This window comes from Raphanus sativus, chromosome 5 (assembly GCF_000801105.2).
Source record: "Raphanus sativus cultivar WK10039 chromosome 5, ASM80110v3, whole genome shotgun sequence".
In the NCBI taxonomy this organism is placed as follows: Eukaryota; Viridiplantae; Streptophyta; class Magnoliopsida; order Brassicales; family Brassicaceae; genus Raphanus; species Raphanus sativus.
Genome location: NC_079515.1, coordinates 19,077,441 through 19,091,659, shown reverse-complemented (window position 1 = coordinate 19,091,659; position 14,219 = coordinate 19,077,441). Strand labels below are relative to the sequence as shown.

The window sequence follows — 14,219 nt, the reverse complement described above, 5'->3', positions numbered from 1 at the left end:
TAGGTGGGAAAACTGTTAATGGTACTCAAATTGAATTTTGGTTCCACTTAGATTCCGCTTTAGGACTTCGGAGTTTTGACGAAGCAATTAGATATTTTTGATGAGGCATTGACTGTTTCTTGTATAGTTTGAAAAAACATAATGGGCAAGTAGTACAACTGCACATACTATTCCAAGAAACTTTTTTTTATCAGTTATCACAGTTATCATGTTGTTCACAAATAATGCAATACAATTTGATTTTAAAGTAGATTTGTATTATGTGAAGTTTAGTCTATAGTTAGTTACTTGCTTCAGTCATTTATGGGGTTAAATGTATCATTGTTAATAAAAATTCTAAGTTCAGTTTTATTCTCAGTGGCATTTTTGTTAATTACACATTAACTAGATACTATTTCTGTAATGTACTTCTCATTTAGTAGATTAGATGACTTACCCCTGTTACGCGTAATGGATCACTAATCTAACAGTTTTAATTAATAAACATAGTATATGACATGATTTAAGCTACTTTTAGTTATTATACACATAAAGTATAGTTTGTAGTGGATGATTAAAAGATAGAATTGCCATTAGTGAGAATCTTAAGATTAGTGTAACTTTCAATTGCAAATTTATAATATCCCACATGATTGGAAGTTATTTTAATTGTACTTCTCTCTTAATAAGATAGATAGTGTGTGGTTAAGTCTATTTATAATGATCGTTTCATTTTAAAGTTTGAAGAAACATAATGGACAAGTGGTACATCTACACATAATTTTCCAAGAAACTGTTTTATTAGAGGTTATATCCTTCTTTTTTGTATGATATCGGGTGTAGCAGATTTGAAACAGTAAATCACTGGAATCATGTGCTTTAAGAGTAGTTTCCTTGTGAATTTAAGCGTATAATTAATTACATTTTCCAAGCTTAATGTAAGTGGGTCTTATTTATGAAATCACAAGTTTTCATTGAATCCATTATAATTTCGGTTGGTTCACAAAATATGTAATCAGATTTGGTTAATAGTAGTTATCATGTTGTTCACAAATAATGCAATACAGTTTGATTTTAGAGTAGGCTTGTATTATGTGAAGTTTAGTGTATAGTTAGTTAATTAGTCAAGTCCTTTATGGGGTTAAATATATAGACAAATATTGTTAATAAAATTTTTAAGTTCAGTTTCACTAAATGATGATTGTTTACAGTTTTTAGATTTTAGTTTTTGGTTTTTAGATTATCGTTTTTTGATTTTGGTTTTTGATTTTTCTGTAGATTTTACTTCTTTTTAAAAACTTGAATGGCAAAACTAGATTTTGGTTTTTGTTTTTCAAATTAAAACAAATTATTAATAATAAAATATTTCTTTAGAAAATCCTAAAAATACAAATGTTATTATTATCACTAAAATAAATAATTTATATTAAAATTTTATTAAAAACATATTATAAAATAAAAACTAATAGCTAAAACTCAAAATACATTTAAATTGATATCTCCAGGAAAATATATAATTTATAGTTAAGCTTGGAAACAAACTATTAAAATTTATTTGATTTAAAAATACAATGAAATTTGATATAATTTAAAATGGGGTTGCAATTTATTCTTTACTAAAATGAGTCATAACTAAAAATATGATAAATAATATAAATATTTATATTTTTTACTAATATTAGTTATCCCTATTTTTTGAATTTTAATTTAAATGCTAAATTTCAATTTTAATTTTGATACATAATAATGAAACACAAAAGATATGTTATCTTGAATAGGTTGTTTCACTGACTTATCCGCCACCCTGTTAGTTTATTTTTCATTGTTAGTTTATTTTCAGCTATATTAGTATTATTTAAAAATTGTAATGAAACAGAAAAATGAAAAAGCCATCGTAAATATTTCTTTAAAACTGAAAATAGTTGTTTTTGGTTTTGGTGTACAAATTGACAGTTTTTCTAAAAACAAATTTTCATAAATTTTAGAAAATCTATTTTCTCAAAATCTTGATTGGTCAATAAAGTCATTTTTAAAAAACAAAAACTAGTTTAAAAATTATAAACAATCAACCTCTAAATGTTATTCCTGTAACGTAGTTCTCGTTCAACAGATTAGATGACTTACTTATGTCACACGTAATGGCTCACAAATCCAACATATTTAATTAATAAATAAAGTATGACATGATTTAAGTTAAAGTTATATGTACATGTAGTTTGTAGACTATGATAAAAAAGATAAAAGTCTTATTAATGAGAATCTTAAGATTAGTATAACTGTATAAGGGGGTGTTAGAATCTGTGTAGAGTTGGTTGATTTTAAAAATTAATAGTAGAAGTTGTAATGTCCCATGTAAAGTTATTTTTAATCGTAGTTATGTTTTAATAAGATAAACAGGTGGTTAAGTATTTTTATAATATACAACTACACATAATTTTCAGAGAAACTGTTTTATTAGTTTTCATGTATCCTTCATGGCACAACTCATATTTTTGATTTTTCATTCTATCTTTTATAACTACACCCGTTTATCAGTAAATTTAATATCTAAAAATGATAATAAATGCAACAAACTATGACCTAAAATCACTATATCTAATTTGTTTCTTACACAAAGTAGGATGATTTCACAGAAATAAATTAAAAGTTGTATTAGTGAAAGGTTAAAGAAATATATAATAAGTAAAGAAGAAATTAAAAAATGTGAAGGAAAGATATTAATAATTTATATTATTATGTGTTGCTTTAAGTTTCTCTTTAATGAAAGGAGGCAAAGTAATACCCATAAAACAAGAAAAGACAAAACATTTGAGTAAGATTTGGTTTTCCATTTTTCCACCTGTTTGATAAAAATTAGAAGTAATTAGAGTAACTATCTTTTACTCTGTACTTTTACTCTTAGAAAAAAAACTAATCAGGTATTTTAGATTTTTGGGTATTTAGGTATAGAGGTATAGAACCCATTCGGATCTACTTCGAACATGTAGTTTGGGTTCAGTTATTTCAAGACAGATTCGGATATTTAGATTTTGAAAGAAAAAACAAAAATTTCTTGTATTTAAAAATATAAATTTCACTGATTTTTTATTTTTAATAGATTGAATGATTAATAAATTTGAAGATTACATTTTAAAAATAAATACATTAATTTGTAACTTTTGTTGATAGATTAAACAAAAAAATTTGATATGCATTTTAAATGAATTTAAATTATTTTTTCATATATATTTATATTATATGATTTTAAAGTATGTGCAACATCAATATAAATATTTTAAACAAAATGTAAGATGTAAACTAGAAATATAATGATAGATATACATATGCTTGGTTATTTTTGAATATCCATTTGGATTCAAATACTACTCGTTCGAGTTCGGATATCTAATATCTCTTAAATTAATATTTATTCGGATATTTTGCTATTTTAGTTTAGATTTTGGTTCAGATTTTTCGTTTTGAATTCGGGTTCGGATATAGATACGGGTTCGGGTACCGGTAGAATGCCCATCCCTACGGCAGACAATAAGGAGGAAAAAACATGATGGAAAATATCGACCGTCAATTAAACAAATGGGCCAAGAAGAGATGTCGTCCAAAGACACGTTCAAGGTACACGACGACGACAAACAAAACACTTCTATAATCACGGGACCCACTTACGGGGCCATGTTCAGAGGCAATCTCAGCCGTCGATTCTTAGCAACTGGATGAAACGTACGCACCAAAGCGTCCTTCTTCCCAGATGAAATATTACAAGCCTCAGGATTCAAGCATATTCTCGGGAGAATGCCATTGCCCACTCTCATGTGATGGAAATCGCATCCATAGACAACTCAATTACTGGTACAACGCCACGTGTCAAATTTTGTCAGTCTAGCTTCCACTCTCCTCTTTACATAAACGGACCTCCTTCTTCTTTCTTTTTCTCCTCACCTCTCTCTCTCATTTGATCACATTTTCATCTTTCCCCATTAGCTTCAGAGCTCTGTAAGTTTTCTTCGCAAAGATTTGATCTTTCCTGCTGAAAAGCATCGGTTTTTGAGTTCTTCTTCCTGTTGCAAATGTTCAGGTGAAAGGGTCTCTCTCTCTCTGACGATGGCATCTGTGACAGCTTCCCATTTTGTCTCGCTTGTCAACAACAACCATGGAGGAGGAGCTTCAGGCTCTGAGGGCAACGCCAATCTGTCTCAGATCAACTTCAAGTGTCAATCCATGACTCACTGTGGGCTAAGATCCTTCAACATGGTTGACAGGCTTCAGAGGAGAGCTGTTTCTGTTTCTGCTAAATCCTCAAAGGGATTGCAGCTGAACGCTCCTCCTAAAGCTAAACGTGTGGGTAAGATTGTGTGTGAGAAAGGCATGTCTATGATCTTTATTGGTGCTGAGGTTGGTCCTTGGAGCAAAACCGGTGGCCTCGGTGATGTCTTAGGTGGTCTGCCTCCAGCTCTCGCTGTAAGTTTTGCTGAATAAACTCATTAGCTTGCCTTGACGTCTTTGATGGACCATAAGTTTTATGTTTTTTTTGTTTTATTAGGCAAGAGGCCACCGTGTGATGACAGTATGCCCTCGGTATGACCAATATAAAGACGCTTGGGACACTTGTGTAGTGGTTCAGGTACATTGTTTACTCTATATAGGAGGAGGCTTAACTAAGTCATCTTGTAATGTTATGTGCCGGTAATGATGTAGATAAAAGTTGGGGATAAAGTTGAGGACGTGCGTTTCTTTCACTGCTACAAACGAGGAGTGGATCGTGTCTTTGTCGACCATCCCCTCTTCCTTGCAAAGGTTTGTTTTCTTGTTTACCTAATCAACAAAGATAATTCTAAGCGTCTTGTACTATATGATCTCATAGGGAATACTAATTATGTAGGTTGTGGGCAAAACTGGATCCAAAATCTATGGTCCTATAACTGGAGTAGACTACACCGACAACCAACTCCGGTTTAGTTTGTTGTGTCAGGTAACAATCTTTTCCTAAATCTTGTTTTGTTTTCTATGTCAAATTAGTGGGAAGTTAGAGAGAGAATGATCACTTGTATTCACTAATCATCGTAAATCTCACAGCTTATCTTCTTATATAGTCCATTTGATTGAAACATAGAGCCCAAGAAAAAACTGTTTTCTTGAAGATGGCTACTTCAGAATCTGTGTCTGAACCAACATATGTTCGTCCATTGCAGCATAGGCAATAACTTGATTTACTTTTGATCGTTGGCAGGCTGCTCTTGAGGCGCCACGGGTTCTAAACCTGAACAGCAACAAGTATTTCTCTGGACCATATGGTGAGAAATGGTTTTCAAATTCTTTTAAAAGGTTTTGAAAACTCTGCATTCTGAAAAAAAAAGATTCTAAACTAATCTACGCTGTTATTATAGGGGAAGATGTGGTCTTTGTTGCCAATGACTGGCACACTGCTCTCCTTCCTTGTTACCTCAAGTCTATGTATCAGTCACGCGGAATCTACATGAATGCAAAGGTAATGAATTTGTACTCCTTCGTTATGCTTAGCTAGATACCTTGGTTTACCAAATCTTAGACAGTAACATCAACTCGGATGATCTAAACAGGTTGTGTTCTGCATTCACAACATAGCCTACCAAGGAAGATTTGCCTTTGACGACTTTTCTCTTCTCAATTTGCCTGACAGCTTTAAGAGCTCTTTCGACTTCATGGACGGGTACTGATTTTCTATGACTATTCTCCCTTTACTAGTTTCACGTTGCAGTAGTGTCCTTATTAGTTTTTGATCTGTGTTCTTTGTTCGATGTCCAGGTACGAAAAGCCAGTAAAAGGAAGGAAGATCAACTGGATGAAGGCTGCGATTCTAGAAGCATGGCGTGTCTTAACAGTTAGTCCATACTATGCTCAAGAGCTCATCTCTGGCATCGATAGAGGCGTGGAGTTGCATTCATACCTTCGAATGAAAACAGTTTCCGGAATTATTAACGGCATGGATGTTCAAGAATGGAACCCGGCTACTGACAAGTACATCGATATCAAATATGACATTACCACTGTAAAGGAAGCTAAGCCACTGATCAAAGAAACGCTTCAGGCTGCTGTTGGACTTCCGGTGGACAGGGATGTCCCTGTGATCGGTTTCATTGGGAGATTGGAGGAACAGAAGGGCTCTGATATTCTGGTCGAAGCTATCTCTGAGTTCATGGGTCTCAATGTTCAGATGGTTATCCTTGTAAGTACAACAACACTTGCGTTTCACAAACGTTTTGAATCTTGTCTGATGAAATTTTTTATGACAGGGAACCGGTAAGAAGAAGATGGAGGCTCAGATACTTGAACTTGAGGAGAAGTTCCCAGGGAAGGCGGTTGGAGTGGCGAAGTTCAACGTGCCGTTGGCTCATATGATCACAGCAGGAGCTGACTTCATCATTGTCCCGAGCAGGTTTGAGCCGTGCGGTCTCATTCAGCTGCACGCCATGAGGTATGGAACCGTCCCCATTGTGGCATCTACTGGTGGGCTTGTGGACACTGTTAAAGATGGCTACACAGGTTTCCACATTGGAAGATTCAACGTCAAGGTAGCTGCTTACACGCTTTTTCTTTCCCACATTACAAGTAATCGTGTCTTACAATGTTTTTTGTTTCTTTGTGTGTTTGTTATAGTGTGAAGTTGTGGATCCAGATGATGTGACTGCAACAGCAAAGGCTGTAGCTAGAGCTGTTGCAGTGTACGGGACACCTGCTATGAAAGAGATGGTCAAGAACTGCATGGACCAAGACTTCTCCTGGAAGGTCAGTGATTCCATTTCATTCTTTTGTTTGGTTTGCGCTGATGGAAACTGATTTGACATTTTTTTTGATGGATGTAGGGACCAGCGAGACTGTGGGAGAAGGTACTATTGTCACTAGATGTTGCCGGAAGTGAAGCTGGAGTCGAAGGTGAAGAGATAGCTCCTCTGGCGAAGGAGAACGTAGCGACGCCTTGAGAATGTGAGTTTTTGAGTTTGGTGGAAGAAACTAGGACTAGGGAAGTCGGCAGTAAAAGTAATGTGTTTGGTTATGTATATATACGGGAGATGTTTCAGTCTAATATAATAATAAGTGCATGTTCGTTTGATCATCCGGTTGGTAGCATTTATGTTTCCTATGAGTTGAACCTAACGTGGAAGTTGTCAAAGTGTTAAACGGCTTTTGCTGTGTCTCAAATCAGTAAACATTAGCCACCAAGACCAAATAATCTTGTTGCAACATTAACTTGTAGTAATTGGTCAACCACCGTCACTTTGCAAATGTAAGAAGAACAACAATATGCCAATTTATCCCCACCCAACTAGATACTCTACAATCTGTTTCCCTAAAAAAATTTCCCTCGCTGAGAACAAGGTAAAAAGCCCTAATCAAACAATCTTTAGAATCAATGAATGAATCTTGAGCAAAGCAGCAAACTTGGTCATGAATCCTGAAGAATGCAAAGGGAAATTTCCAAACTAATCCACATTCTCAGACTCACTTCTCACTCTTCGATAGAACAAAACATATGCGGCCGAAGTCTTGATCTCAGACTCATCTATAGCTGTAACACGGCTGTCATCATACTCGTACCACTTGTTCTCGTCCATCAACTGTAGAAAGAAACAGCCCCACACCACACGTTTATCATTAATATACTCATTAGGCATGCAAAAAGTAACAAAAGATCAATTTAGATGGCAAGGAACCTTAGCATAAGCAGTGTAGTGACCACCTCCCATACCACCGTAATGATTGCTAATCGCGTACAGTTCGTAAAGATACGACTCACCCTCTCTGTTCTTCACGTACTTGCTTAAATCCAAGTCACGAATCGGAAAATCCACGAACGTATCAATCTTACTCTTTACAAGTCTGGTATAGGCGAACCGTTTCAGGTGGACCACAAGAATCTCTGGCAACTTCCACAAGTTCAGCTTCTTGTTCGCCTGTTTGTCTTCTTTGCAAGCACGACAAAACCACCTATCATCCGGTCCGAGAGGCTCTTCTGCTAGATAGGCTTCCAAGCATGAAAACAGATTAACCTCTTCCATCACCGAGGAAGTTGCTTTATAAACCTCAGGTAGATCATTCAAGTAGCTGCTCGAATCATATTTTTCATGCTCTTTCTCGTCCCACTTGACTACAAGCCTTGTAGAACCAAGAGGATTCGGAACAAAATCGGACTCAAGTGGCTTGAGACTGGAAGAAAACCGATCTAACCAGAAGACGCTCAAAGATAACTCTTTTTCACCAACTAAGCTTCCAGATGATGAATGAGTCCGGTGTAGAGGTGATAGCAATCCAGAAATAATTGCACCAATGTCACTTCCACTATGTCGTTCTGTGTTGACAAAAGTAACAAGGGGAACTCCAAATAACTTTCCAGAAATCTCTCCGTCTCTGCCAAAAATCAGACCTGTGAGATTTGGAAAGATAACAGAATCTAAAGTCAAAAAAGAAGAATTCTTGAATGCTTACTGTTTCTGCTCCCAATGAAGAATTTCAAGTGTCGCTTTTCCTGGTCCTCTGTGGATATGGTTGAACCTATATGCCACAATACGGTCGTTGTCTTTTATCTCACTCAGAGACAGTAGTGGATTCCCAAGATATTTATAGACCTTGTGAACATACACCTGAAAGGGAAAATCCATCATTTTAGTTGAGTTTTTTTTTACATGAAAAGCTAAGGACAACCAAAAAGACACGACAAAATTATTACATCTGCGAATAAAAGGCTTTCATCCTCTTTCAAGCGGCAAGCAGCGGCTAATGCATTACTTAGATCTCCCAATGAACCATCTTTAGGAACTGTAACTGTGTATGGCGTCCGAAAACGGTTACCCTCGCCGTAAAACACTGAGACAGTCATTGACCGAGTGTGACTTGTTGGCAGCTCCAAAGTTAAGTACATGAAGGGATCAAATTTGATTGAGAATTTTCCACAATCTGGGCAGGCAACTGTTGACGTGTATTGTCCCTAAATGTGAAAACACATACAGCATATAAGAAACGGTCATAACATACAGAGAAGGGGCAAAAACTTCAAAGCTCATGTAAGAGAAAGGGAATAACACATTCAGGAGGAACAGAGGTCACAGAAGAAGCAAAAAAACGATTGCGTACTTGGCAGACATCAACAATAACGGAATCATTACGAGCCTTGTGACATTTCCACTTTTCTTCGGCTACTTCATCATCTGGAAGACCATCTGTATCTTTAGATTCAGTGTAAGGTTCTTGTTTAGCCTTGTTCAAGTCTTCATGAAGCCCATCCAATAGGAAAGAAAGCACTTCCTGGAAACCAAAGAGTTTACATTAGTAAGACATTCGTTTCCAGTTATCAATTTGAGAGCACATGACTTACTTGACAATCATGCTGATTATAACCGCTAAATTGCGGTGCAAATCTATCCAGTTTTGTCTTAAAAGGGCGTGGCACAACTGCTTTTTGTTCAGAAGACCACAGTTTCCTCAAAAGCTCACCAACCGCAGTCGCAAGCTCACCCTGCATACCGATTCGTTATAAATAAATTTTCACACGGGGTAATTATAAACAGACCAACTCAAGTTACTTACTCTCCTTCCCAGAGGATTATCTTCATTTATGTCATCTCTGAAATCTTTCAAGAAATAGTCGACGAGAGGAGGCGTATGAGCCAAACACTGAAGAGTGGTATTCATAAAGCACGTGTTTCCCAAATTATGCAATCCTCTTAAGCCTCCCTTCTCTCTTTTCTCAAAACCACTAGAAAAGGTCCCTTCACCAAGCACAGTACTCGCAGGCCCTACAGGTACAAGAGCTAACTCCTTTCCCGCCGAGCTCATGTCATATTGAGAAGACGCATGCTCATCAACTTCAAGAAGAATCTGAATGGAATACAAAATCTTCAGTGTGTGGCCTTTTAACTTAGCAGAAAGCTGCACATGAACTCAGACACTTACATCATGGTCTACTTGAAGGCACGATTCCTCCAAGGTTCTTTCAGATGAAGGATCCAAGAGTACGCTTTTCTTCTTCTCGAAGTAGTCCCAGATGCGAGCCTACTTATCCATATAATGAAACATGGAGCAACCATTACCTCCCTGAATAAAACAGTTGAATGTATCATCATCTCCCAGAGAAGAGGTTTAGAAGAGCAGACAACCTTGTCTTTTGATACACCTCTTGCAGAACAAACCATCTCATACAGTTGACCAACAGAAGCCTGATAAACCACCACAAAGTGATTTAACATTCGACAAACACTAGACAGCTTCGGAAGAGAGGGCAGCATTGACAATGACCATACCTGTTTGCTCAACCTTACGGTTGCACTGCTTCCGTCTCTACTGTCAGTCAGCTTAAGACAGAGTGGGTAAACCTCCACACAGTAGCTCTCCCTCTGAAACCCTTGACAGATTAACTTTCGCTGTATTGTTGGACCTCCTTTATACCTGAAAGACAGATGAGCCATTTCAAAGCGCATTCCTCTCAAAGCAAGTAGTAACAGAGAAAAACAATTTTACCATTCAAAGAGTTTTTTCCAAACTTGTTCAGGAACAAGAACGTAGTCGACACCTTCCTCAAGCATCCTACGAAGCTGGGGATCACTAGCGTCACTTTGGGTATCAATAATATCATGATTGTCAATGGGACCGGGCCTAGTAACATCTCCACTAGATGATGACTCTTGTGTCAGTTGGCCAACACATATCTGCCAGCTAGTATACCACCTGCACTAGCAGTCAAAATCTAAACATCAAGAATGTAACTTGTGCATAAAGATATTCAAACAAGATCGAGGCCAAGATGATGATGTGCTTAAGTGTAGAATTTGGATGGAGGGAGGGGAGGGAGACCTGTTAGAGATGACGAAGTACAAGTTTCCCTCTTTCAGATGATCTTCGGCTTCGCTAATCAGCTCCGTCACTATACGCCTCTCTTCCATCATCGAATCGGAGATAGTCATCTTCATCGCGAAAGAGTCAGTCAACGTTCAGTGGAAGACGAGAACCCCAAATCCAGAGACTGGAATCCCTAGATTCATGGAGGATGACACGACCGAGACCCCTTAACAACGGCCAATCCTCAAGCGCCAATTTTTCATTCCTTTTTATATTCTTTATTTTATACATTGTTTTTATATGTGTTAAATAACTGAGTTTTTTTCACTAATATTGGATGAATTTTCTTTTCTTTTAAGAGTTAAATTTTTTTGAAAATAGAAGAGAAAGATAGTAAATTATCTTATTAACATTACTATTTTCTGTCGTCTAAATCTTCATTAGTATGAAATATCAGTCATTACATTGGTTTTTTTTTAAAGGCTGGACAATTATAGAACACACTCCATTGTACACAGATATCATATCTTATAGAAGACACTCCATTGTACACCTAATACACCAACCAGGACATATATACATACAAATATCATATCTTATAAATCATGAGGTACCATAAAACCAATTTTCATAGATTCTACACTCAACAATCTTTCTTATCTAAGTGGAATTAATCTCAAAGATATTCGGACCAAAAATATATGAATTTTATAGATACAATTAATGTTAGTTGTCAAACTATTTACATAGTTTTATGCATAATTATTTATAGTATCAAATGGTATCAAATATAGAAATTCTATATAATACTTCATCATTTCATTTTTCATTAATAGTCTATTTATAAATTATATGAAGTATATTGTTAAAAAAATTGTTAGTAAAACTAATATACTAACTTTATTTTTCTATTACAAACAATCGTAAAAAAATTATTTTTCTATATAAGTCATAATATACATATATAAAACATATAATTTTAATAAAAATATTATAATAATTATTGATGCATCATATAACGAGTTTATTAATTATTTAAAATAGTTTAAAATCATCTGTGATGATTAATATATATACATATTTAAAAAAAAAACTTAAAGTCATCTATATTGATTCATTAGTAATGATATATACCAGATATATAATAGTATATAATTATATAAATATTTGGTAATCATTTAAAGGTTTTTAAATCATCAATAATGATTATTATATCATTAATAAGAGCTTACAAATAAATATATAAAGATCTATACAAAATGTTATAAATATTTATAAAACTATTTAATAACAACATTTATATATTTGAGTTTCTAGAAAGTTTTTGGTGCAGTTCGTTTTAGAATATAGGCTAACAAATTTGAAAGCAATTACCAACTACTATTTGAGAGTCTAATTAACTCTAAACTGATAAGTCTGTGTACATGAATCATATTTTAGAAACTCATATTTGCAAATTAGGTACATGATTACTAAAAAAAAATTTAATTATACTTTGTTATTTTATTTTTCTAATAATTGTTTATGAATAAACTACAAAATTAATGTGTAAAATGAATATGGCACAAGTATATAATTATAAAATGTCACAAATTAAGTACAATTATCAAAAACCTCTTACTAATAATTAAAAATATATTTTACACAGATATAATTACAAAGAAAAAACAAATATATGAAAATTAAATTTCTAAATAGAAATGTAAAACAAAAAATATATCTGCCATTTGAAAAGCGGGTGGGAATCAAGCTTCCTAATTAAACATTATGCATTGGTTCAACTGATAATCGGATTATTGGTTTCAGCGGGTTTTTGTGAGTTTTACTAGATGCTTAAATAATTATTTTTTTCCTAAAACCAAACTAGATTACATATTCGATCACCGGATTTACCAGCTCAAGCACAGAGGCGGATCGGGTTTCAAAAAACTTGGTGAGAGTTTATAGATATGCAAAATCACAAATTCAATACAATTATCAAAAAAATTACTAATATTTTTTTAATAGTATATACAAATATGATTAAAAAGGAAAACAAAAATATGATTACAAAAAAACACGAATATAAAAATTAAATTTTTAACAAAAAATTAAAAACAAAAAATTTACCCGCCCTTTCAAGGGCGGGTCAAAATCTATTACATATATAAAACATATAATTTTAATAAAAATATTATAATAACTATTGATGCATCATATAACGAGTTTATTAATTATTTAAAATAGTTTAAAATCATCTGTGATGATTAATATATATACATATTTAAAAAAAAACTTAAAGTCATCTATATTGATTCATTAGTAATGATATATACCAGATATATATAATAGTATATAATTATATAAATATTTGGTAATCATTTAAAGGTTTTTAAATCATCAATAATGATTATTATATCATTAATAAGAGCTTACAAATAAATATATAAAGATCTATACAAAATGTTATAAATATTTATAAAACTATTTATAAAGAAGAATTTCTCGTTATTTATAGGAGTTTACAAAATGTTTGTGATAGTTAATAGGTTTTAAATCATCACAGAAGTCTTAAAAATCTTTATAAAATTATTTATAGGAGTTTACAAAATATTTATAAAATATTTATAAAATTATTTAAAGTTAAGATTTTAAATTACTGATCATTGATAACAAATTATTTTCTTGAGTTATAAAGCCATTTATTAGAATTTATAAAACTATTTATAAATATTTATGAAACTATTTATAAGGATTCTAAAACTTCTGAGAAATAATTAATAAAATTTAAAATTTGTAAATATTTTATGTATTATTTATAATTGTATAGTTTCCTTTCTAAGAGGTTTTAAATGTTATCAAATCAGAATCAATCGCAAAATATTATTTTCTTACAAGTTCATCATTTTCAAAAACTTTTTCAAAATCTCAAAAAAAAATGTTTTGATTTTATCTAAAAGAAAGTAACCAAAAAATTACATCAATCATAAAAAATCCAAAAAATATTATGAATAAAATTATATTCCTAAATTTATTATATTTTTATATTCTTAAATTTTTATTAAATCAACAAAATTCGCTTGTTTTTTCTTCTTAATAATTTTTTGTGTGTTTTATACTTTGGTTGCAAGTGTGGGTCTATTTGTCACATTAGTTGATGTTTTGGATTTTAATAATTTTTATGGACGAAAATTTGATCTATAAACCAATTAAGTTATATATATATATATATATATGTTCTAAAAATAATGTTATAAAAATTTTAATGAAATATTGATTTGTAAAAGATGTAAAAAATTTAACTAAATACTACATAAATCCTAAAACTTTTTAAAAGTATTAATAAATAAAATATGTTTAAAATTAGCTTTCAAAAATTCACTTTCGATTTTAAAATATATTATCGCAGGTCGAAAACACAAAATATTATATTATATCAAAATTTGTACCCGCAAATT

At 32.9% G+C, this 14,219-nt stretch overlaps 2 protein-coding genes across 2 annotated transcripts; one reads left to right on the top strand and one right to left on the bottom strand.

Moving 5' to 3' along the window:
• The first annotated feature begins 3,810 nt into the window (after positions 1-3,810).
• Positions 3,811-7,066, top strand: LOC108863044 (granule-bound starch synthase 1, chloroplastic/amyloplastic). Its single transcript, XM_018637339.2, has 12 exons — positions 3,811-3,969; positions 4,052-4,434; positions 4,517-4,597; positions 4,672-4,770; positions 4,856-4,945; positions 5,204-5,267; positions 5,361-5,461; positions 5,553-5,662; positions 5,758-6,178; positions 6,246-6,524; positions 6,610-6,738; positions 6,816-7,066. The coding sequence occupies exons 2-12, from the start codon at positions 4,078-4,080 to the stop codon at positions 6,930-6,932; spliced, it is 1,848 nt and encodes a 615-aa protein (XP_018492841.1). The 5' UTR covers positions 3,811-3,969; positions 4,052-4,077; the 3' UTR covers positions 6,933-7,066.
• On the bottom strand, positions 6,997-11,034 carry LOC108863043 (putative ubiquitin carboxyl-terminal hydrolase 11). The gene is made up of 12 exons (XM_018637338.2): positions 10,798-11,034; positions 10,465-10,671; positions 10,248-10,392; positions 10,104-10,163; positions 9,901-9,999; positions 9,535-9,825; positions 9,323-9,463; positions 9,082-9,252; positions 8,678-8,935; positions 8,437-8,591; positions 7,665-8,358; positions 6,997-7,568 (listed from the first exon to the last, which is right to left on the bottom strand). The coding sequence occupies exons 1-12, from the start codon at positions 10,911-10,913 to the stop codon at positions 7,434-7,436; spliced, it is 2,472 nt and encodes an 823-aa protein (XP_018492840.2). The 5' UTR covers positions 10,914-11,034; the 3' UTR covers positions 6,997-7,433.
• Between the last annotated feature and the right edge of the window lie 3,185 nt (positions 11,035-14,219).